This window comes from Tachyglossus aculeatus, chromosome 5, assembly GCF_015852505.1.
Source record: "Tachyglossus aculeatus isolate mTacAcu1 chromosome 5, mTacAcu1.pri, whole genome shotgun sequence".
Lineage (NCBI taxonomy): Eukaryota > Metazoa > Chordata > Mammalia > Monotremata > Tachyglossidae > Tachyglossus > Tachyglossus aculeatus.
In genome coordinates this window covers 15887273-15910865 of record NC_052070.1, presented here as the reverse complement: position 1 = coordinate 15910865, position 23593 = coordinate 15887273, and the positions used below count along the sequence as shown (strand labels likewise).

Here is a 23593-nt window from a genome sequence, read left to right as displayed (position 1 = left end):
GGACCATCTGTATATGTTGCCAACGTGTACTTCCCAAGCGCTTAGTACAGTGCTCTGCACACAGTAAGTGCTCAAAAAATACGATTGAATGAATGAATGTCTCATGGCTTATAGTCCTGTGCTTTTTCCTCTAAGCCATGTTGCTTCACTGTAAATAGTCTGAAGCAGCAGGGTGGCCTAATGGGTAGAGCATGGACCTGAAAGTCATAAGGACTTGGGTTCTAATCCTAGATCTACCACTTGTCTGCTGTGTGACCTTGGGCAAGTCACTTAACTTCTCCGGGCCTCAGTTCCTCAATTTGTAAAACGGGGATTAAAACTGTGAGCCCTATGTTGGACAGGAACTGTGTCCAACCTAATTAACTTGTATCTACCCCAGGGCTTAGTACAGTTCTTGGTAGATAGTAAATTCTTAACAAATATCATTAAAAAATAGAAGAAGGAATTCTATGGGTCACCTGGAAATCTACAGATTTCACTTTTGTCCCCCCCCACTGCTTGTAGCCCATATCCTGCCCACTTTGTTCGGAATAATACAGAAATCTGCCCCCATTGAACAATAATTCCTACATAATAATGATGGCATTATTAAGCGCTTACTATGTGCAAAGCACTGTTCTAAGCACTCTTCCTAGCTCCTGAGCTCCTTGAGGACAGGGACTTCTTTCTCCATTTTCTGTGTCATCCCCAGGGTCCAGTACAGCTGTCTGCAGAATGAGATAGACACTCAGTAAACAGTTTCTGTTAATGGCATTTTACACAGTGCCTTGTACCCTATGGGCACTTAGACCCTTGTTGATGGGGGTAGGGACCATCTCTATATGTTGCCAACTTGTACTTCCCAAGCGCTTAGTACAGTGTTCTGCACACAGTATCCGCTCAGTAAATATGAGTGAATGAATGAATGAATGTCAGGTAAGTTGTAGTATTTGAGATGTTTTTAAACAGTTATGTGTTAGATGAGGAACCGATGGCAATTGAGTGTTTAAGAAGAAAAAATTTTTCATCACCTCATAATTTTGTGACTCTGCAGTGTTCTTAAAACTCAAGCAAGAAGTTGTTCCTCACGGACCGGCTCTGTTTGAAGTTTAAAAGCTTTAAAGCTGACTTGTTTCTTATTAGTTTTCCTTTCCTTGCAAAACTGAAAATCTCCCAAATAGATTTTCCTCAAACCTTTCCCAAGCAATCACCCTGGGATGCAAATAAGTGTGGAAAACAATTTCTGTGGAAAGCATCTGAGGAAAAAGTAGGGGTGATTATGGAAACCCTGAATGTGCAGTGTTCCTTTAGTCAGGGGGCTCTGTGATGAGAATGAAGACAGTAGTGGGTGGGGGAAACAGATCCTAGACCACATGAGATTCAGAATCTCAATCTCCATTTCAAGGTGAATGCAGTTCTGAGCCCCAGCAAAGGGACAGGAATATGAATACGACACGTATCTAAACTCTTGTTCAAGACGGTCGCCTATTTAGAATGTGAAAATCATTTTTGTGGAAGAGATCTTGTGAGGTTATCCATCAATCAATTGTATATATTGAACGCTTACCATGTGCAGCACACTATACTATGTGCTTAGGAGTGTGCAGTGGTGTGCAGTAAGACTGAGTTGGTAGGCTTGTTCTCTGCCTACAAGGAGCTTAAAATCTAGAGCGGGGACAGATAATAAAACAAACTGTGGCTATGTACATAAGTGCTTTACACATAGTAAGCTTTCAATAAATGTAATTGAATAAATACTGTATGGCATGGCGGGGGTGGGGGGGGGGGGGGTGAATAAAACTTCATCTCCAGCACTGATAATAAGAAGCATGGCTCAATGGAAAGAGCCCGGGCTTGAGAGTCGTAGTTCATGGGTTCTAATCCCAGCTCCGCCACTGTCTGCTGTGTGATTTTAGGCAAATCACTTCACTTCTTTGGGCCTCAGTTACCTCATTTGTAAAATGAGGTTGAAGACTGTGAGTCCCATGTGGAACAACGTGATTACCTTGTATCCCTCCAGCGCTTAGAACAGTGTTTGGCACATAGTAAGCACCTAACAAATGCTCCGGCGCTTAGAAAAGTGCTTTGCACATAGTAGATGCTTAACAAATGCCATTATTATTATTATTTTTATTATCATCTCTCTCCCTCTCTGCAGTATTTCATTTCCTCCTGCCTTTAAGACATCTCTACTCAGATGTCCTGCTGTTGCCTAGAACTGAACTTGTCCAAAACAGAATTCCTTATCTTCCCACCCAAACCCTGTCCTTCCCCTGACCTTCCCATCCCTGCAGATGGCACCACCATCTTTCATCTCTCACAAGCCCTGAATCTTGGCATTATCCTTGAATCCTCTCTCCTTCAACCCACATATTCTCTCTATCATTAAATCCTGTCCATTCAACCTTCACAATTTTGGTAAAATCCACCCCTTCCTCTATATCCAAACTGCTATCACATTAATCCAAGCACTTATCCTATTCCTCCATGATATGATTACTGTGTCGGCCTCCTGTGGACCTCCCTGCCTCCTGGCTCTCCCCACTCCAGTTCATACTTCACTCTGCTGCCCGGATCATTTTCCTACAAAAATGTTCAGACCATTTTTCCCCTCCTCAAGAACCTCCAGTGGTTGCCCATTCTAATCCACATCAAACAAAAATTCCTCCCATCTACTTTAAAGCACATTATCACCTTGCCCCCTCCTACCTCACCTCTCTACTTTCCTACTACAATCCAGTCTGCACACTTTTCTTTTCTAATGCCAACCTTCTCACTGTACCTCAGTTTCATCTCTAGCTGCCGAACCCTTGCCCACATCCTACATTTGTCCTGGAATGCCCGCACTCCTCAGAACTGACATACAATAACTCTCCCCTGCCTCAAACCCGTATTGAAGGCAGATCTCGTCCAAGGGGACTTCTTGACTAAGGCCTCTTTTTTTTTTCTTCCACTCCCTTCAGCGTCATCCTGACTTGCTTTCTTTATTCATCATCCTTCTTTATTCTTTATTCATGAGAGGCAGTGTGGCTCAGTGGAAAAGAGCACGGGCTTTGGAGTCAGAAGTCATGGGTTCAAATCCCGGCTCTGCCAATTGTCAGCTGTGTGACTTTGGGCAAGTCATTTAACTTCTCTGTGCCTCAGTTACATCATATGTAAAATGGGGATGAAGACTGTGAGCCCCCCGTGGGACAACCTGATCACCTTGTAACCTCCCCAGTGCTTAGAACAGTGCTTTGCACATAGTAAGTGCTTAATAAATGCCATCATTATTACTATTAACCCCTCTACCAGCCCCGCAGGACTTATGTACATATCCATAATTTATATATATATATATATATATATATATATATATATATATAATATATAATCAGCAACTGTACTGATAGTACTGCTGCTGTACTGATAGTACAGTTGCTGATAGTATATAATCAGCAACTATATATATATATAGTATATATATATGTATATATACATATATATATATTAATGTCTCTCTTCCCCCCTCTAGTCTATAAGTGCACTGTGGTCAAGAACTGTGTCTGTGATATTGTTATACTGTACTCTCCCAAGCGCTTAGTTCAGCGCTCTGCACATAGCAAGTGCTCAAAAAATACAATGGGTTGATTGATGGTTTGGTAAAGGGTACAGATCTAAGTGCAAGGATGATGCAGAAGGGAGAGGAGGAGGGGAAATGAGGGCTTGGTTGTGGAAGGTTTCTTAGAGGAGATGTGTTTTCAGTAAGGCTTTGAAGATGGGGACAGTGATCATCTGTTGGATATGAATGGAGAGGAAGGTCCAGGCCAGATTCAGGTCATGGGCGAGGGGTTGGAGTCGAAATAGACAAGCTGGAGCTATAGTGAGTATGTTGGTCTTTGAGGACTGAAGCAAGCATGCTGGGTTGTAGTAGGAAAGTAGCCAAGAACAATAGGAGGGGGCAAGGTGCAAGAACACTGCAACCCTTTACAGTGGGGAGAAGGGAGGAGCAATTCTCAGATAATGATTTATCCGCATTTTACACCACTGGAGGCCAAGTGGGATTGGGGAGGATTGGGGCAGGGAGGTTTAGACTGGAGAACTATAACCACACTTCGAGGTGCCTTGTCAACTCTGAACAATAAACTCTCCTGAAAGAAGTCCAACAGTGATTTAGGGCAACAAATCAGCAACTACATGAGCCCTCATCTTCCTGTAGTCTGGCAAATGCTACATTTGGTTTTCCTGCAGAACCCAAGTTGATAATAATAATGATGATAATGGTATTTATTAGGCGCTTACTATGTGCAAAGCACTGTTCTGAGTGCTGGGGAGGTTACAAGGTGATCAGGTTGTCCCACAGGGGGCTCACAGTCTTCATCCCCATTTTACAGATGAGGTAATTGAGGCACAGAGAAATTAAGTGACTTGCCCAAAGTCACACAGCTGACAATTGGTGGAGCTGGGATTTGAACCCATGACCTCTGACTCCAAAGCCCGTGCTCTTTCCACTGAGCCATGCTGCTTCTCCAGAGGTTGATACCTGTGCCCAATCAGATGAATTGTCCTTGTTTCAGAAGAACTCTAGAGAAGAAGATGATTCGGCAGGCCCCATTAGTAACCCATTCTGGTGCTTTAACCCTCCATACCAGTAAATTGTCTAATCTTATCCCTTGTGCTACAGATTTACCCATCACCATCGTCCTTGTCTGCGGGAGTCACATCTACCAATTATCTTGTATTGTACTTTCCCCAGTGCTTAGTACAGTAAATGCTCAATACATACCATTGATTGATCTCCTTTGTAGTCACACTTCCTGGACTTGAATACCATTTAAAAGTCATTTCTGTGTGTGGAGGGGTTCTTCACTCTGCCACCAAATTCCATTGGTTCTATTTTCACACCATTGCTAAAATCAGAAAAGCAGCATGGTGGAGTGGATAGGTCATGGGTTCTAATCCCATCTCTGCCACCTGTCTGCTCTGTGACCTTGGGGAAGTCACTTCAAGTCTCTGGGCCTCAGTTACCTCAACCGTAAACTCGGGATTGAGGCTGTGAGCCCCAAGTTTGACAGAAACTGTGCCCGAACTGACTTGCTCCTATTTACCCTGGCATTCAGCACAGTGCCTAGCTTAACAAATACCATTATTGTTTTTATTTAGATTAACACTGAAACTACACTCACTCTATTTTCTTTCCAGATTCTCATAAACAGAAATGGGGCCTTAAGTGCCTGTCATGATTCGAATTAATATTTACTGGCTCAGATATCAGGATTTCAGATGCATAACTGAGTTCACTATTCCCCACAGTTTACATCAAAAAGGGCTATCATTTCATAGAAATTAATTAGATTATCCCTGCAGATCATCAATATATTTGGTCACCTTTACTCTAATCAGAATTATTTAAATTCCAGTTTCAGTGATTAACACCCATCATAATTTATTAGACCTCTAGCTTTAGAAAATATTTTTATACAGTTTAAAACAAAATGTATATTTTCCAGCCCTTAAGGGTTCTTGAATCCCTTAAATTAGAGATCTGATCTCAGGGATCATCTCCCGCCTTTTCCTTACTCTTCATCGAGTTTTGCTTGAGCCAGTTTTGCCCAGCTGACCCTGAGCTCAGAGACAAGACCAAGAAATCAATACTAATCCAATTAGTTCTGTGAAGTGAAATGCAAAGAGGTGAGAGTGCACAACTCTTTTTTATTCATATACCTATTTGTAGACAGCTAGACCTGATTTTGTCCCTTTATATTTTCCTTCTGACTAATCTTCCTTCAAAGCCACATTTCTCCATAAGGAATTCGATTGGCTGCCACCCGCAGACCACCCTTCCTTTCGGGCAACTTCAGCCCTCTTCATTCACTGTTCATTTGCTACTGATTTATTTGTCAACCTGTATTTCTTAGTGGTAATGGTATGGGGAAGCAGTGTAGCTTAGTGGATAGAGCACAGACTTGGGAGTCAGAAGGGACCTGGGTTCTAATCCTGGCTCCGCAAACATGTCTACTGTGTTGCCTTGGGAAAGTCACTTAACTTCCCTGTACCTCAGTTATCTATAAAATTGGGATGAGAGTGTGAGCCCCATGTGGAACAGGGTCTGTGTCCCTCTCAATGCTGCTTCATCCTTCTGTTGGAAGACGCATCAGGTAGGGATCTCCGTGTGTAGCCTCCCGGGCCTCCCAAAGTCCAGTCTTGACCAGAGCCCTCACGGCGTTCTAAAATTGGTCAAGATAAAGTACTGTTCCAACTCAAATCCTCAGGGTCCCGCGGGCAGAAGGCGTACTAGGAGCTAGGAGAGGCTGGTAGTGAGAGGAAGGCAGCAGAAGATGCTAGACACATATATTAGTAGCCTATGTGCTTGCCTTTCCCATTAGCTTGTTAGGGAATTTAAGGCTAGACTATAAGCTTGTTGTGGGCAGGGATTGTGTCTGTTCTGTTGTTATATTAAACTTTCCCAAGAGTTCAGTAAAGTGCTATTCACCCAATAAGCACTCGGTAAATATGATTGACTGACTGACTGTGTATTCCACTACCTTTATATATATTGCTTGTATCCACATCAGTTCATTAATACAGTGCCTGGCACATAGTAAGTGCTTAACAAATACCATCATTATTATCATTATTATTATATTTCCCAAGTGCCTTGTCTGTGCTTGGCACACAGTGAAATACTGCTGGTTGTAGTGATTATTGAAAAGCAGGTTGGTAACGTGGTTCTTTTAATCTCTGGATTCCTTTTACATGGCAGCAGAGCCTGAAATTGGGAGTACAATGCAAGTGTGTTCCCCAGGCACTTAGTACAGTGCCTTCCTCACATTAATACCATTGATTTATTGATCGATTGGCTGGGAGTCAGAAAACACAGGTTACTTTCATTGGAACCTTGGGGAAGTCACTTGACTTCTCTGCTCCTCTGTTTCCACATCTCCCTCCCTCTTAGACTTTCAGGCTCTCATGGGACAGAGCAGCATTTAATCTAAATATATTGTATCTACCTCAGTGCTTAGCACTAATAAGGACCATCATCATCATCATCATTATTATAATTTAATTAGACATGCAGGAGAAAACCAGATTATACAAAAGGATTCATCAGAAGCATGCCTTGAGGAATAGCCTTATGATTAGTGCTGGAATTGAAGATTCAGAAATCACAAATGGTATTTTCATTTTTTTAGGGTATTCGTTAAGCACTTACTATGTGTCAAACACTGTTCTAAGCACTGAGGTAGATACAGGTTCATTAGATTAAACACAGCCCTGTCCTTCATGGGGCTCAAAGTCTAAGGAGGAAGGCACACAGGTATTTAATCCCCATTTTAAAGTTGAAGAAACAGAAGGACAGAAAAATGATTTGCCCAAGGTCACACAGCAAGCAGTTGGTAAAGCTGGGATTCAAACCCACGACCTCTGACTCCCAAGGCCTGTGGTCTTTCCACTAGGCTGTGCTGCTTCCTCATCATGAATCCAGGAGCCTGATGATGTGCACTTTTTATTCCTCATTTTCCCTCCATCTAAAAAATGCAGTAAAATTACATCTCAAAAAAATAAGGTATGAAAGTGCATTGTTAGTTCTTCATTTTGAGGTCCTGAGATGTAATGGAGTATTCTCTAGAAGGTCATAGTTGTTTGTAAATTGTATGTGACCTATTTTCAATTGTTCTGGATGCCTGGTCAAAGGATCTGTTGAGATCTGGGTCTTGGAACAGAAACACGCATTAAAGAAGTAACATATAATAACAATCCAAGTATTCCAAGTCAGAAACATGTTTATTATAATGCAAGACATAGCAGTGGCTATGGTGTCTGTTTCGTGCTGATAAACAGAGAACAAGCGTAAAGGTTGCAGTTGTTGTACTTTCATTTATCTGCAGCTTTCTCCACTGTATGCAGGGTCTTGGAAAGAAAATGATAGATTAATCTCAGCTATTTCAGTAAGCCATTTGTGATAAACTAATTTGAACTTAGCAAGGCTTGAACTAAATTCATAAGGCAGGTGTCGTCATATAGATGTTAACGCATAAGGATAGTTGGAAATGGCAGGCAATTTCCCAACTGTTCCTTGGATTACCTTTCGATTTTTATTGTTATTAACAGGGCATTGAGATGAGGATAATCAGCAGGAGTTGCTTAATAAATTTGAGAGCCTAACACACACTCCCATGAACCTGGTGTTGTCTTCTATTTTGTTCTGTATTAACTGTGCCATTCCCGGTGAACTCCTAAAATATGTTATCACCTAAGGCCAATTCTCTGCTACTTCTCTGTAACTAAGGCAATAAGGGAAGAAAATAACTATTCCATTACGCCAAATAACAGTTCAGGTACATTAGCTTGCATTTGAAAGTCACTGCTTGGCATAAAGGTTGTTGCGTAGTCCCACTGTATTTCCACGGCTTTCAATTTGAGTTGTTCCTAATGTTATTTTTATATGGAAAAGTCCATTGAGAAAACCAAATACTACAGGTTAATGGTAGGAGTTGATTAACAGCTCTGCTATCATTTCTGTAATCAAGGTACATTGAACTTTAATTTCCTGGGTCAGGTTTTTGGCACTGATATGAAATTGTATCAATATGGTTATATTATAAATATAATATATCATATGATATAAATTATGATATATATGATATGATATATTATAAATCATAATATGAAATCATTTATTCATGATAATAACTGTGGTATTGTTCAGCACTTACTATCTGCCAATCAATCAGTAGTATTAATTGAGCTCTTACAATGTGCTGAGCACTGTACAAAGCATTTGGGAGAGTACAGTTCATCAGAGTTGGTAGACATGTTTCCTGCACACAATGAGCTTACATTCTAGAGAGGAGACAGCCATTAATATAAATAATTAATAGATATATACATAAGTGCTTTGGAGCTAAAGGGTGGGTGAATCCCAAAGGTACAGATCTAAGTGCTTAGATGATACAGAAGGGAGAAGGGGTGGGGGGAAAGAGGGTTTAATCAGGGAAGGCCTCTTGGAGTAGATGTGACCTTAGTAAGACTTTGAAGGTGAGGATAGTGGTGGTCTGGCATATATGGAAGGGGAGGGAATTCCAGGCAATTGGGAGGATGTGGGAAAGAGGTCAGCAGCGAGATAGATGAGATTGAGGCAGGGTGAGCAAGCTGGCACTGCAGTAGCAAAGTGTAATAGTAATAATTATGATCCTTTTTAAGCACTTACTATGTGCCAAGCACTGTTCTAAGTCTTGGGGTAGATACAAGGTCAGGTTGGACACAGTCCCTGTCCCACATGGGACTCACAGTTTTAATCCTTATTTTACAGATGAAGTAGCTGAAGCACAGAGGAGCGAAGTTACTTGCCCAAACTCATACGGCAAACGTGGTGGAGCCAGGATTAGAATCCAAGTCCTTCTGACTCCAAGGCCCATGCTCTATTGACTAAGCCACAGTGCTTCTTATGTGCAGGCAGGGCATGAGTAGTGGATTAGTGAGGTAAGGTGGGCAAGGGAGAGCTGATTGAGGATTTATAGCCAATGTTAAAGAGTTTCTGTTTGTGGCGGAGGTGGGTTGGGAACCACTGGAGGGTCTTAACGAGTGGGGAGATGTGGACTGATAGTTTTTTCAGAAAGATGAACCAACCAGCAAAATCTGGAGTGGAGTGGGGAGAGATAGCGAGCAGGGAGGTCAGCAAGGAGGCTGATACAGTAGTTTAGATGAGACATGATAAGTGCTTGAAACAGTGTAGTTGCAGTTTGGATGGAGAGGAAAGGGTGGATTTTAGTTACATTGTGAAGGCAGATTTAGTTCAGATCTGTGGGTTGAATTAGTGAGAGAAGTTGAAGATAATGCCAAAGTAATGGGTTTGTGAGATAGGAAGCAGAGTGAGGCTGTCTACTGTAAGAAAGGGGAGGACAGGGTTCGAGTGGGAAGGTAAGGAGTTATGGACATGTTTAGTTTGAGATGTCAGCAGGTCGTCCAGGTAGAGATGTCCTGATGGCCGGAGGCGAAGTGAGACTGCAGAGAGGGAGAGAGATCAGGGCTGGAGATGTAGATTTGGGAATCAACCGCATAGAGATGGCAGTTAAAGTGATGGGAGTGAATGTGTTCTTCAAGGGAGTGGGTGTTGATGGAGAATAGAAGGGGACCCCAAAATGATCCTTTAGGGACCACCCCCTCAAAACCCAAGGCTAGAGGGCGGGAGGCAGACAAGGAATCTGCAAAAGTGACAGAGAATGAACAGTCAGAGAGATAGGCGGAAAACCAGGAGAGGACACTGTCAGTGAAGCCAGGGTTAGATGATGTTTCCAGGAGAAGGGGGTGGTCCGCAGTGCCAAAGGCAGCTGAGAGATCAAGGTGGAATAGGGTGGAATAGAAGCCATTGGATTTGGTGGGAAGGAGGTCATTGGTAACTTTTAGAGAAAGCCATTTCTGTGGAGTGAAGGCGGTGGAAGCTAGATTGCAGGTGGACAAGGGAACAGTTGAAAGAGAGGAGGTGGAATCTGTGAGTGTAGATAGCTCACTTAGCGTATTTGGAGAGGAATGGTAGGAGGGAGATGAGGTGATAACTCGAGGGTGCTAGAAGGGTGTCTTAAGGAAAGTTCTTTCAGTATGGGGGCTACCTATATTGATTTATGAATTGAATGTTATTATAGTCAGATGTTCCTCTCAGAATTTCTGAACTCCTATCAGGTAAGAGTTAATTTCATGGCTTTCTCAATTCCATATCAATGTCACTTGAGGTCTCATGACAAGAGAAGAAACTTAGCCATTGGAAAGCCTAGATGGAAAGGGAAAATTGTTTCATTAGACACCCTGCTAAACATGCTGCAGTGTCATTATATGGGGAGAGTTTAATAGGCTCGGTGATTTACATACAAAGTTAATAAAGAATGTTTACGATTTCATTACAGTGCAATAATGGTGGATGACACCAGGAAAATTCTTTTATTGCACTTCTGAGAGGAATGATTGTCCATCACAGCCTGCTCCAGTATTAGATAATCCTTGACATTATGGGGCCATACTCTAAAATAACATAGTGGGAATAATTGAAGTTCAAATGTTGGTGAGGAGAATTGAGAGTGTTAGTGTGGCTTCAGAAATGCATTCCTCAGTCATAACTCTGAGCTCTAAATTCTTAGGTTCTTAAGAGTAGAATTGCTTCAGTTTCCATTCCAGCTTTTAAGTTTTCACTGGGTTGAAAAAAAAATCAAAATGCACAGCAATGAGTGAAATGCCAGTGTAGTCCATGCACTGAGGGCAGAATTCGTAATATTAGCAGATGGGTATCAGAATCAATATTCTTCTTCATTAAGTTTGTAGCAAAATTGTGTTGACAAAATATTGGACTGTAAAATTCAACAATCAGTTTAAATTCCAACACACAAATGGGATAGTAATAGTGATGACGATGATAATAATAATGGTACTTCTAAAGTGCTTACTGTGTCAAGCACTTTACTAAGAAAAAGAGTAGATCAAAGATAATCAGATCACATACAATCCCTGTCCCACACTAGGCTCCCAGTCTGAGATAGGAAGAGGAGGTGTTTAGACCCTATTTTATAGATTAGGAAACTGAGACACAGATAGATTAAATGACTTGTTTAAAGTTATGTAGTAGACAAATGCCGGAATCTGGACTAGAACCAGGTCTCTTTTTTTTTTGCATTGGTATTTAAATACTATGTGCTAGGCATCATACTAAGCACTGGGGTAGATACAAGAGAGTCAAATTGGACACAATACATGTCCCATGTGGCACTCACAGTATTAATCCCCATTTTGCAGGTAAGAGAACAGAGAAGCTAAGTGACTTGCCCAAGGTCACACAACAGACAAATGGCAGAGCTGAGATTAGAACCCAGGCAGGTCCTTCTGCTACAAGACCCAAGCTCTTACCATAGGCGTTCGTGCCTCCCCATATTGTCTTTAATATTCACTAAGGACTAGGGACCGGGTCTAATTCCCAGCCATATAGTCTTCCCTGACAGTATAGTGCCGTGCACAATCTAAGCTCTTAGTAAATACTATTAGTAGTATTACTGCAATTTTATTCGCCAAAGCTGAGTTTTCCCAGTTTAGCTTCTCCTATGCTGTCCATTTTAGGTTCTTCTATGAGTCCTGTTTTATCTTCTGTTCCTGATTTTGAGCAGTTACCATGAATGTGATCCCCCAAGTAATGTATATGAATATTATTTTTGCGGAATTTTGTGTTAGTTATGTTCCTACTTTTCTGACTAGTTATACAAGTGTTACAGTGTTTCCTTGAATTTTCTGTTCCTCATCTTTTACCTTGGTTTTCACTCATTCAGTCAGTCATATTTATGGAGCTCTTACTGTGTGCAAAGCACTGTACTAAGTGCTTGGGAGAGTTCAATATAACAATTAACAGACACATTCCCTGCCCACAACAAACTTTTTCCTAATTTTCTTATCTGATTATATTCCCTCAAGTATGGTCCCTCTCCCTAACATGCTATTTGTAGCTCCCATTGCCCACTCAGCTCAGGGTCACCCTGTGTTTTCCACATAGTAATAATAATAATGATTGTGGTATTTAAGTGTTTACTGTGTGTCATTAAGTGCTGAGGTGGATACAAGCAAATAGGGTTGGATAAAGTCCCTGCCCTACATGGGACTCACAGTCTTAATTCCTATTTTACAGATGGGGTAACTGAGGCAAATAGAAGTGAGTCCCAAAGACTCACAGGAAATAAGTGGCAGAGCTGAGGTTAGGACCCTGGTCCTTCTGACTCCCAGGCCGGTGCTGTATTAACTAGGCAAGCTGCTTCTCTAGCTCATGTCAGCAGCACTCAACTTTACAGTTCCTAGAAACCTAGGGCAGAGCTGTTTGGTAATTGGCCTACTGTCACCCAGCAAATCAGTTGGACTTGATTTGGTTTTCTCTTGTCTCCAAATCCCTGCAATGGTTAACCACCCATCCCTGCATCAAGCAAAGTCTCCTCACCATTTACTTTATGGCTCCTACTGCATTACTCGTAGGCTCTCCCTGTCAGTCAACAAATCCATTATAATTATTGATGTTAATTGTGTGCAGAGCATTTTACTCAGCATTTGGGAAAGTAGAATATACCAGAGCTGGTAGATCAGTTCCCTGTCCCCAAGGAGCTCACAGTCTAGAAGAGGAGGCAGCCATTAATGTAAATAATTAAATTAGAGCTATGTATTAAAGTGTTGTGGGACTGAGGGAGGGGTGAATCAAGGCTGCAAATCCAAGTGAAAGGGTGGCACAGAAGGGAGTGGTAAAAGAGGAAATGAGGGGTTAGTTGGGAAGGAGATGTGCTTTTAATGAGGCTTTGAAGTTGGGAGAATGATCTTCTTCTGTAGGATATGAAGAGGGAGGGAATTCCAAACCAGAGACAGGATGTGGGTGAGAGGTCAGTAAGGCGATAGACAAAATCAAGGTACAGTGAGTAGGTTGACATTAGAGGAAGGAAGTGTGTGGGCTGGGTTGCTATAGTAAATCAGAGAGGTAAGGTAGGAGTGGGGGGCAAGGTGATTGAGTGCTTTAAAGCCAATGGAGAGAATTTTTGGTTTGATGTGGAAGTAGGTGGACATTCACTGGAGCTTCTTGAGGAGTGGGGAAACATGGCTTGAATGGTTCTGGAGAAATATGATCCAGTGAAGTATGAACTGAAGTGGGGAGAGACAAGAGGCAGAGACATCAGAAGGAGGCCAATGCAGTAGTCATGGCAAGATAGGATATGCAGTTGGAGCAAAGTGGTAAGCAGTTTGGATGGAGAGGAATGTTGTGCAGGTTGAACCAACAAGATTTGGTGACAGAATGAATATATGGGTTGAATGAGAGAGATGAGTTAAGGACAATGCCAAGGTTATGGGCTTGTCAGACATGGAGGATAGCGGTGATGGGAAAGTCTTAGGGAGAGCAGGGCTTGGGTGAGAAGCTAAGGAGCTTTGCTTATATATTTTAAGTTTGAGGTGTCCACAGGATTTCAAAGGAAAGATGTCCTGGTGACAGGAGGAAATGGGAGACTCTACTGGGCTGGAGATATAGATTTGGGAATCACCCTCATAGAGATGGTAACTGAAGCCTTGGGAGCGAATGAGTTCTCTAGGGGAGTGGATGTAGAAACTTCTGCATGGATGGCGAGATGATGTCAGTCAAAATCTCTTATTTGAAGCTTTTGCTTCAATATTCTGACCCGGATTTCTACAGTAATCTCCTTTCCACCTGGGCTGATGACCTTTTTTTTTGCTATCCATGGCTCCTGCTGGAACTCAAGCAGGAGTTTGCCTTTGAGGATGCCTTGAGGATGCTGGAGGTCACCTGGAGCTCTCTCCCACTGGATCCACCAGAGAGGGAAGTGGAGCTAGTGGGGCCGCCTACCCAAGAGGGCCAGAGTGGACAGTCCATCCATCAGAGGCACATGCTGAGACCCACATGTGACTTTGACAAGGAGATAAGGGATAAAGTCCTGCTCCCAGGTCAAGAGGAAGCAGAGGAAACTGAGACGAGCGAAAAAGTCACTGGGAACGGTCTCTTGGTGAAGCAAGCCAGTTTTGTAGAATTTAAATATTATAGTGCCACAAGTGAGGATCTCCCTGAAGAGGATCCAGTCTTGAGTTTCACTACCAGGATTCTAGTACAGTCCAATCATCCCACGGAAGGAGAGGATGAAGACTGTGGGGAGAGAGATCCTCTAATCCAGCTCCTCTGCCCAGTTTTCCTCAACATGACAAAGAGCTTTTCAGCTTCTTCTCTGAGGCCTCCTGAAGCTCTTCCTTCTCCCAGTCAGGAGACTCCGTCCCTGTCCCCGGAGGTGTCCCTGGAGCTGTCCCCAGCCTGTGGGAAGGATGGCTCTCTCTTGGAGAGGGGTGATTCATTGGCGAGCACCCCCGACTCCCTTCTTTCCGTCTCACAGCCCCTTTGGTCCAGTTTCGCCTCCTACTCCGGTTTCCACCTCTCCACTTGGCTCAGTTAGCTTGCCCCCTTCCCAGGAGTTTGGCAAAGGCAATCCGTTCATGCTCTTCCTTCGCCTGGCCATCCTGCTGGAGCACAGAGACCACATTCATTCATTCATTCAGTCGTATTTATTGAGAGCTTACTGTGTGCAGAGCACTGTACTAAGTGCTTGGGAAGTACAGGTTGGCATCATGTACAGTCCCTACCCAACAGCGGGCTCACAGTCTAGAAGGGGGAGACAGACAACAAAACAAAACACATTAACAAAATAAAATAAATAGAATAGTAAATATGTACAAGTAAAATAAATAGAGTAATAAATCTGTACAAACATATATACAGGTGCTGTGGGGAGGGGAAGATGAAGAACAACATGAACTACAATGAATTGGCCATGCACTTTGACTGACTGGTGCGGAAACACAGCCTCAGTAAGACCCTCTACCCGGCCAAGGCCCTTTTTGCAGATTACCTGCAGTTTGAGGTATGGGACTCTGAGGAAGGCGATGAAGCAGCTGCAGACTCTCCGGCCACTTCCTGACCGTGTCCTGCTCTGCCTGACTCGTGTCCTGTTTTCCTCAGTGGATTTCTAGTGATGACTTTCAAAAACAGGGACGTGATCCAAGAGAGTGAAGAGAGTGCCTTTTGAACAAGGCCAAGAGTGTTTTCTGACCGTCGGAGTCCTTATGGCTTTTTTAACCAGCTGAGCAACGCCTTGTTTTTGTTTTCGGCGACGATCTTTATGGGTTTCATTTTTCCAGAAGCGCATGTGGGTTATTTGGGAGCAGGTGCCTTTCTGTTTGGAATGTATTCATTTTCACTTGCTTTAGTTTCTCATTCTGTAGCCTGATTGGTTTCTCTAATTACTTTTCTTGATACACAATACGTAGCAACACTGTGGAACTTTTTCTTTTTTTCGTGGAGTGAGGGCTGGCCAGACCCTGAAACCAGCAGATAGTCTGTGAGCCTCTTTGAAGTGATACAGGGCCCAGATTGGTGTTTCTTGTTGAAACACAATACGTCATAAACCAAACTCCGTATCTTCCCTCCCCTTTCCTCCCCCAGACTTTCCCATCACTGTTGACAGTGCCACCGTCTTCCCTATCTCACAAGCTGGCAACCTTGGAATTGTTCGTGATTCATCTCTCTTCTTCAATCACAAATTCAGTCAGTCACTAAATCTTGTTGATTCTAGTTTCATAACACCTCCAGAATCTACTCCTTTCCTCTCCATCAAAAGTGCCACTACCCTAGTCCAAGTGCATCCTAGCCCCTAGTGCACCACCTATCCCCTTGAGTCTATGCACCATAATAATAATAATAATAATAATAATAATGGCATTTGTTAAGTGCTTACTATCTGTGAAGCACTGTTCACGTAGGACGTAGGCCAGGGGTCGATGGCGGTACAGGTGAGAACGAGGCCCAGTGAGGAGGTTAGCAGCAGAGGAGCGGAGTGTGCAGGCTGGGCTGTAGAAGGAGAGAAGGGAAGTGAGGTAGGAGGGGGCGAGGTGATGGAGAGCTTTGAAGCCAAGAGTGAGGAATTTTTGCTTGATTCCAAGGTTGATAGGCAACCACTGGAGATTTTTGAGGTGGGGGTGACATGCCCAGGGCGTTTCTGTACAAAGACAGTCCGGGCAGCAGAGTGAAGTATGGACTGAAGTGGGGAGAGACAGGAGGTTGGAAGATCAGAAAGGATGCTGATGCAGTAATCTAGTCGGGATAGGATGAGTGATTGTACTAACATGGTAGCGGTTCAGATGGAGCGGAAAGGATCGATCTTGGCAATGTTGTGAAGGTGAGACTGGCGGAATTTGGTGACGGATTGTATATGTGGTGAATGAGAGAGAGGAGTCAAGGATGAGACCAAGGTTGTGGGCTTGTGTAATGGGAAGGATGTTTGTGCTGTCCACAGTGATGGGAAAGTTAGGGAGAGACAGGGTTTGGGAGGAAAGATAAGGAGTTCTGTCTTTGACATGTCGAGTTCTAGGTGGCGGCAGGACATCCAAATAGAGATGTCCTGAAGGCAAGAGGAGATGTGAGCCTGGAGGGAGGGAGAGAGAACAGGGGAGGAGATATAGATTTGGTTGTCATCCACATAGAGATGATAGTTGAAGCCTTGAGAGCAAATGATTTCCCAAGGAAGTTGGTGTAGATGGAGAATAGAAGGGGACCAAGAACTGAACCTTGAAGTACCCCTACAGTTAGAGTAAAAGGGGACCCAGTACTGAGCCTAGAAGGACTACCACATTTAGAGGGTCGGAAGCAGAGGAGGAGCTCATGAAAGACTGAGAATGAGTGACCAGAGAGACAGGAGGAGAACTAGGAGAGGACTGTGTCAGTGAAACCAAGATTGGATTATGTGTCCAGGAAAGGGAGGCAGCTGAGACATCAAAGAGGATTTGGGTGGAATAGAAGCAGTTGGATTAGTCAAGAAGGAGCCCATTTTTGACCTGTGAGAGGGCAGTTTTTGTGGCATGTAGGGGGACAGAAGCCAGGTTGGAGTTGATCAAGAGGAAAATTGGAGAAGAGGAAATGGAGTCAGTATGTGTAGACAACTCAAGGAGTTTGGAGCAGAATGCATGCTTTCTTTCAGATCTTGGGCAAGTCATTTAATTTCTCCGTGCCTCATTTCCTCTTCTGTAAAATGGGGATTCGATTCTTGTTCTCCCTTCTACTCTACTCTGAGTCCCATGAGAGACAGGAACTGTGTCCAACATAATTATCTTTTATCTTAATACACTGTCTAGGACATAGTGAGCACTTTACAAATGCTACAATTATTACAACATCTTCCCTGGCTAATTATTAGCATGCCATTTCTCATCATCCCTTCAGCCACTTCTTGCCCTTATGCATGTATTAGTGTCCATTCTTATTATGGGCAAGGAGTGGGTCTGCTAATTCTGGTATATTGTGTTCTCCCATGTGCTTAGTAGAGGGCTCTGCACATAGTAAGTACTCAATAAATCTGATTAGTTGATTGATTGATATCAATATTTAATTTCCTTTGTCTTTCTCCCCGGTTAGAGTGTAGGTTCCTTGTGAGCAGGAAACTTCTGCTCTGCAATATTTCCAAGAGCATAGTTCAGCACACTGTTTTCAGTCAGCACTCAAAACCCTTTACTACAACTGCTATTGAGCCCTCTTGTTGGTCAGCATTAATCACCAAGTCCTACCTAATAATCGTGTGGAATCTGTTAAGCATGTACTCCATGCCAAGCACTGTACAAAGTTTTCGGGTAAATGTAAGTACTTCCCAAGCGTTTAGTACAGTGCTCTGCACACAGTAAGCACTCAATAAATATGAGTGAATGAATGAATGAATGTAAGATATTCAGGTTCCTCAGGCACTTCACGGTCTAAGTAGGAAAGAGAACAGGTATTGAATCCCCATTCTGCTGATGAGGGGACTGACAGAGAAGTTGTCAATCAATCAATCAATCAATTGTATTTATTGAGCTCTTACTGTGTGCAGAGCACTGTACTAAGCACTTGGGAAGTACAAGTTGGCAACATATAGAGACAGTCCCTACCCAACAGTGGGCTCACAGTCTAAAAGGGGAAGACAGAGAACAAAACCAAGCATACTAAGAAAATAAAATAAATAGAATAGATATGCACAAATAAAATAAATAAATAGATAGAGTAATAAATATGCACAAACTTGCCTAAAGTGACTTGCCTAAAGTCAGTCAATCATATTTATTGAGCGCTTACTGTGTGCAGAGCACTGTACTTAGCACTTTGGGGAGAACAGTATAACATATTCCCTGCCTAGAATGATCTTACAATCTAGAGGGAGAGACAAGACACTGGTAAAAGTAAATCATTGACAGATATGGACATGTGTGCTGTGGGGTTGGGAAAGGGGATAAATAAAGGGAGCAAATCAGGGAGAGCAAAAAAGAGTTGAAATAAAGGAAAAGAGGGCCTCAGGGAAGGCCTGTTGGAGATGTGCCTTCATTAAGGCTTTGGAGGGGGTGCAGGGAGTAATTGTCTGCCAGATATGAGGAGGGAGGGCGTTCCAGGTCAGAAGCAGGAGGCTGGGGAGATGGTGGCGTTATAGATGAGATCCAGATAACAGCAAAGTGATGGAGCCAGGATTAGAAACCAGGTCCTCTGTCTCCTAGGCCCCTGCACTTTCCACTAGGCCACACAACTTTTGGATCTTTTTGCAGATTATCAATCAGTGAAAGAATTTATAGCTGCAATTGTCACTTTTGTTGGAAAGTAATTTAAGTCCTTTCTCTTCTTATAACTCAAGCTGCTGCCCAGGGAGTATGGTCTTGGGATGAGTACTTGAAAGAACAGAAGGCTGTTGCAGCACCAGTAGAACTGTTCTCCAGGGTAAGTCATTCCACATTTTACTCTTTTGTTAAACACATGAGCAGTTGTTACAGGAGGGGCTCTTTTGTAAATGAATAACTTGATGCTTCCATTGATTGATTAGACTATCAGAAGATCATTTTGGGATAAAAAAAAATCCAGCTACAAAATACATTTTGTGGACAGTTTGGCTACAAAATACAGCTGAGATCATTTAGTAAACTTTCTCAATAGGATTCTTCTTGTGGACAGGGAATGTGTCTACCAACTCGATTATATAGTACACTCCCAGGTGCTTAGTACAGTGCTCTGCATAAAGTGCTCAATAAATTCAATTGACTGAGCGATTGAATGATTGAGAAAGCATGACTGACTTCTGCATGCTTAGGAGTAGAAATTCCTAAGTGAGGCCTTTTGGTTAATGTAATAGGGTTTTCATGTGATCATAAAGAATTGAAATCTATAGAGGGAAAAGAGAGGGCCATTCCTCATAGATCATTTTCCATGAATGTTGGTGTTAGTTGGAGATATTAGTATTGATGCTTCATTATAGTAATCCTTCAGATTTGCTCGCTGTTTGAGAGGAGGTAAAAAAGATCAGGTAGTTCAAAGTTTTCATGCAGTTGAAGTCCGTGAGTTAAGAACATAATAGTTACAAATACAAAGGGATGAATCAAGAAGTTCAGTAAATTTAAAGAAGTTGGTTGCCAGAAAGTAAGATGAATGCTGCATGTTTGTTCTGAGAAGTGTGTTATTAACTTCTTTGGAGGCTGCTTATCTATAGTTCCAGCTGGAAACTGAATGTCGAGTTCATAGCCGTCTCAAAGGCTGGAAGATCAAAAGGAGAAAATGGAAACTCCCAGAATCATGGGACGATGGATTTACATTCCTACCATTCAGTTAAAAAAAAAAGTGTCCATAATGAAGGAAACTATGTCTCTTTGCTCTTCGAGAGTAAATTACATCTGTGGAAACACTGTTTTAGACTTTACCTAGAAAGAGTGTGTTACAAACTTTTAGGTTAAAACAATTTTGAGAGCTTTAGGGAAACAGCCTAGAGAGTGGCTATTTCCTGATCCTGGCTTTGTGGAAAGAGCACGGGTTGAGTTAGAGGACTTGGGTCCTAGTCCTCCATCCACCACTGGATTTCTCTGTGACCTTGGGCAAATCACTTAACTTCTCAGCCTCCTCATCTGAAAATAGGGATTCAGTATCTATTCTCTCTCCTGCTGATACCGTAAGCCCAATGTGGGGTAGGGACTGTGTTCAGGCTGAGTACCTTGCATCTATTCCAGTGCTTGGTGCTTAACAAATACCACAATTATTAATAATAGTGTTCTTTTTGGTAGCTGCAGTGCAAGTAACTGTTCTGTAAGGATCTATCTTCGTTTAGATTCTTAGATTTACTCAAAAGCAGTTGATCGTCGTTTAAACCCATGTGGATGTGTTTTACTGAAAATTATGGTATGAAGAATTTTCTATATGCCAAATACTGGAAATGTAATTTAGTCACTTAGTAGGAGGTTTGAAACTAGATATTTTTTGTGCGCATAGATTCTCAGTATTTATCAAGAGGTTTATTGTGCAGCCTGACTAGTTACCTTTGTTGACTTTAGTTTTAGTGGGCTTAATTGGCAGTGTTTATGACCGAGAATAATTGATGCTTAATAGGGTTCAGAGATGAAAAAGAAATATTCCCTGATCTAAAGAACTGTGTATCTGCTATTTATTTTCTATTGTGTAATCTAAGTCTCAGATATTTGAAATCAAAGTAATGAATTAAGGAAAAAAGTTCAAAATAGAATGAAAGTGCCCTCCAAAGTATGGCAGAAAAATATGCCCCAGTGCCACCTAAATTTTTATATGACTGTTCCCTATATTCTGAATTAGATTATCAGGGCTCCAACTCTCCAAGGGTAGAGATTGGTTTTTATTGCTGTAGAACTCCCCAAAGCTTTCAGTACAGTTATACAGTAGACTTTCAATGAATACTACTAATTACTCCCCCAAGTATTCAGCACAATTATACAGTAGACTTTCAATGAATACTACCACTTATGATTTCTTTGGATTGGAAAATGGAAAGGAGTTCCTGTTAGGCCACCATCAGATGGCATAGAGTTGAGTTCTTCAAGTACATTGGAACCAGAAGATTGTATTATCACCAAGTCCCATAATAATAATAATAATGGTATTTGTTCATTCATTCATTCAGTCGTATTGTGTGCAGAGCACTTGACTAAGCACTTGGGAAGTACAAATTGGCAACATGTAGAGATGGTCCCTACCCAGCAAAAGGCTCTCAGTCTAGAAGGGGGAGACAGACAACAAAACAAAACATGTAGACAGGTGTCAAAGTCGGCAGAATAAATAGAATTATAGCTGTATGCACATCATTAACAAAATAAATAGAATAGTAAATATGTACAAGTAAAATAAATAGAATAATAAATCTGTACAAATATGTACAAGTGCTGTGGGGAGGGGAAGGAGGTTGGACGGGGGGGATGGGGAGGAAGGGAGGAAAATGGGGGCTCAGTCTGGGAAAGCCTCCTGGAAGAGGTGAGCTCTCAGTAGGGCTTTGAAGGGAGCAAGAGAGCTAGTTTGGCGGATGTGTGGAGGGAGGGCATTCCAGGCCAGGGGAAGGATGTGGGCCAGGGTTCGGCGGCGGGACAGGTGAGAACGAGGCAAAGTGAGGAGGTTAGCGGCAGAGGAACAGAGGGTGCGGGCTGGGCTGTAGAAGGAGAGAAGGGAGGTGAGGTAGGAGGGGGCGAGGTGATGGAGAGCCTTGAAGCTGAGAGTGAGGAGTTTTTGCTTGAATCGAGGGTTGATAGGCAACCACTGGTGATTTTTGAAGAGGGGAGTGACATGCCCAGAGCGTTTCTGTACAGAGATAATCTGAGCAGCAGAGTGAAGTATGGACTGAAGCGGGGAGAGACAGGAGGATGGGAGATCAGAGAGGAGGCTGATGCAGTAATCCAGTCGGGATAGGATGAGAGATTGAACCAGCAAGTTAGCGGTTTGGATGGAGAGGAAAGGGCGGATCTTGGTGATGTTGTGGAGGCGAAACCGGCAGGTTTTAGTGACGGATTGGGTGTGTGGGGTGAATGAGAGAGTGCTCATGGATGGTTTCCAACCTAATTATCTTTCATGTACCCTAGCACTTAGTGAAGTACCTGGCTCATACTAAGTGCATAACAGATACCATTAAAAAAAACCCAACCCAAACCAAAAACCTTGTACCCGGCAATTGAAATTCCAATCCATCAATGTACTAAGTGCTTTGCAATAGGATGTTACCCTCTACTGGGAACACCAAGCATTGTTTGGATAAGGTCACAGCAGATCTTCTTGGGACAAAGTGGATATTCTGATGTCTCCCTATTTGAACCAATCAAGACCAAAATGTCCATGCAGAAGGCGAAAGACTAATTTCCCCTGATAGCATGGAGGCCATGAAAGCAGGGCAGCCTAATGCTTTTCTAAATTCAAAATGAATGCATCTGTGAACCTGCCTGCATCTTGGTCACCCTTGTTTTGATCTTACTACTTTCAGCCATTGCTATCCAGGACATTCAACCAGTGGTATATATTGAGTGCTTATTGTGTTCAGACACATTCTCTGCCTACAACGAGCTTACAGTCTAGAGACAATGAGCTTACAATCTAGAGGCTTGGTTCTTTGGGTGAAACCAGTATCTCAAAGGAGCATCATGTGGGAGCTAAGGATGGCACCAAAACCATAGGCCTTAAAGCCAAAGAAGATGGTTGTATTGTCATTTTCACTGTCCATGTATCTTTTTCTCCTCTCAACAACGTACAACACGTGTCTCTAACTCAAGCACTGGATTCAGTGCTTAGTACACTGTCAAGCACTCATTATAGTGTAGAGTAGGCATTCAGAAAATACTGTTGAATGATCAGTTCCCAGTGAGCTGAAGATGTGTCTCAAGAGAGCTTGAGGGCTTTCATGACCACCTTGGGGATGTGGGAGAAATGTAGGAATTCTGGAAACTAACTGTAATCCTTAGCTGACACAGAGCGACTACCCTACATACAAACCTGTGCCAGAAATCTGAAGGTCCCATGAATGTCATTCATTAATCCAGTTGTATTATTAAGCGCTTACTGTGTGTAAAGTACTGCACTAAGCACTTGGGAGAGTGTCTTGGCTGTTTTCCATTTTCTTAGGTAACAGTCATATAGGGCCTGACTAAATACAGGCCATTTGGAATCTCCTCAGAGTAGAAAGTTTATTCATTCATTCATTGTCAGTTGCATTTATTGAGCATTTACTGCTTGCAGAGCACTGTACTAAGTGCTTGGGAGAGTAAAGTACAACAATAAGCAGTCACATTACCTGCCCAC

The 23593-nt window shown here is 42.6% G+C and overlaps 1 protein-coding gene across 1 annotated transcript in view; it reads left to right on the top strand.

The window, feature by feature from the left end:
- Nucleotides 1-23593, top strand: part of L3MBTL4 (L3MBTL histone methyl-lysine binding protein 4) — a 412230-nt gene that overhangs the window by 21822 nt on the left and 366815 nt on the right. Inside the window, exon 4 of the mRNA XM_038747457.1 lies at nucleotides 19164-19246. Within this exon, the coding sequence (XP_038603385.1) occupies nucleotides 19164-19246 (83 nt within the window). The remainder of the gene's footprint in view (nucleotides 1-19163; nucleotides 19247-23593) is intronic.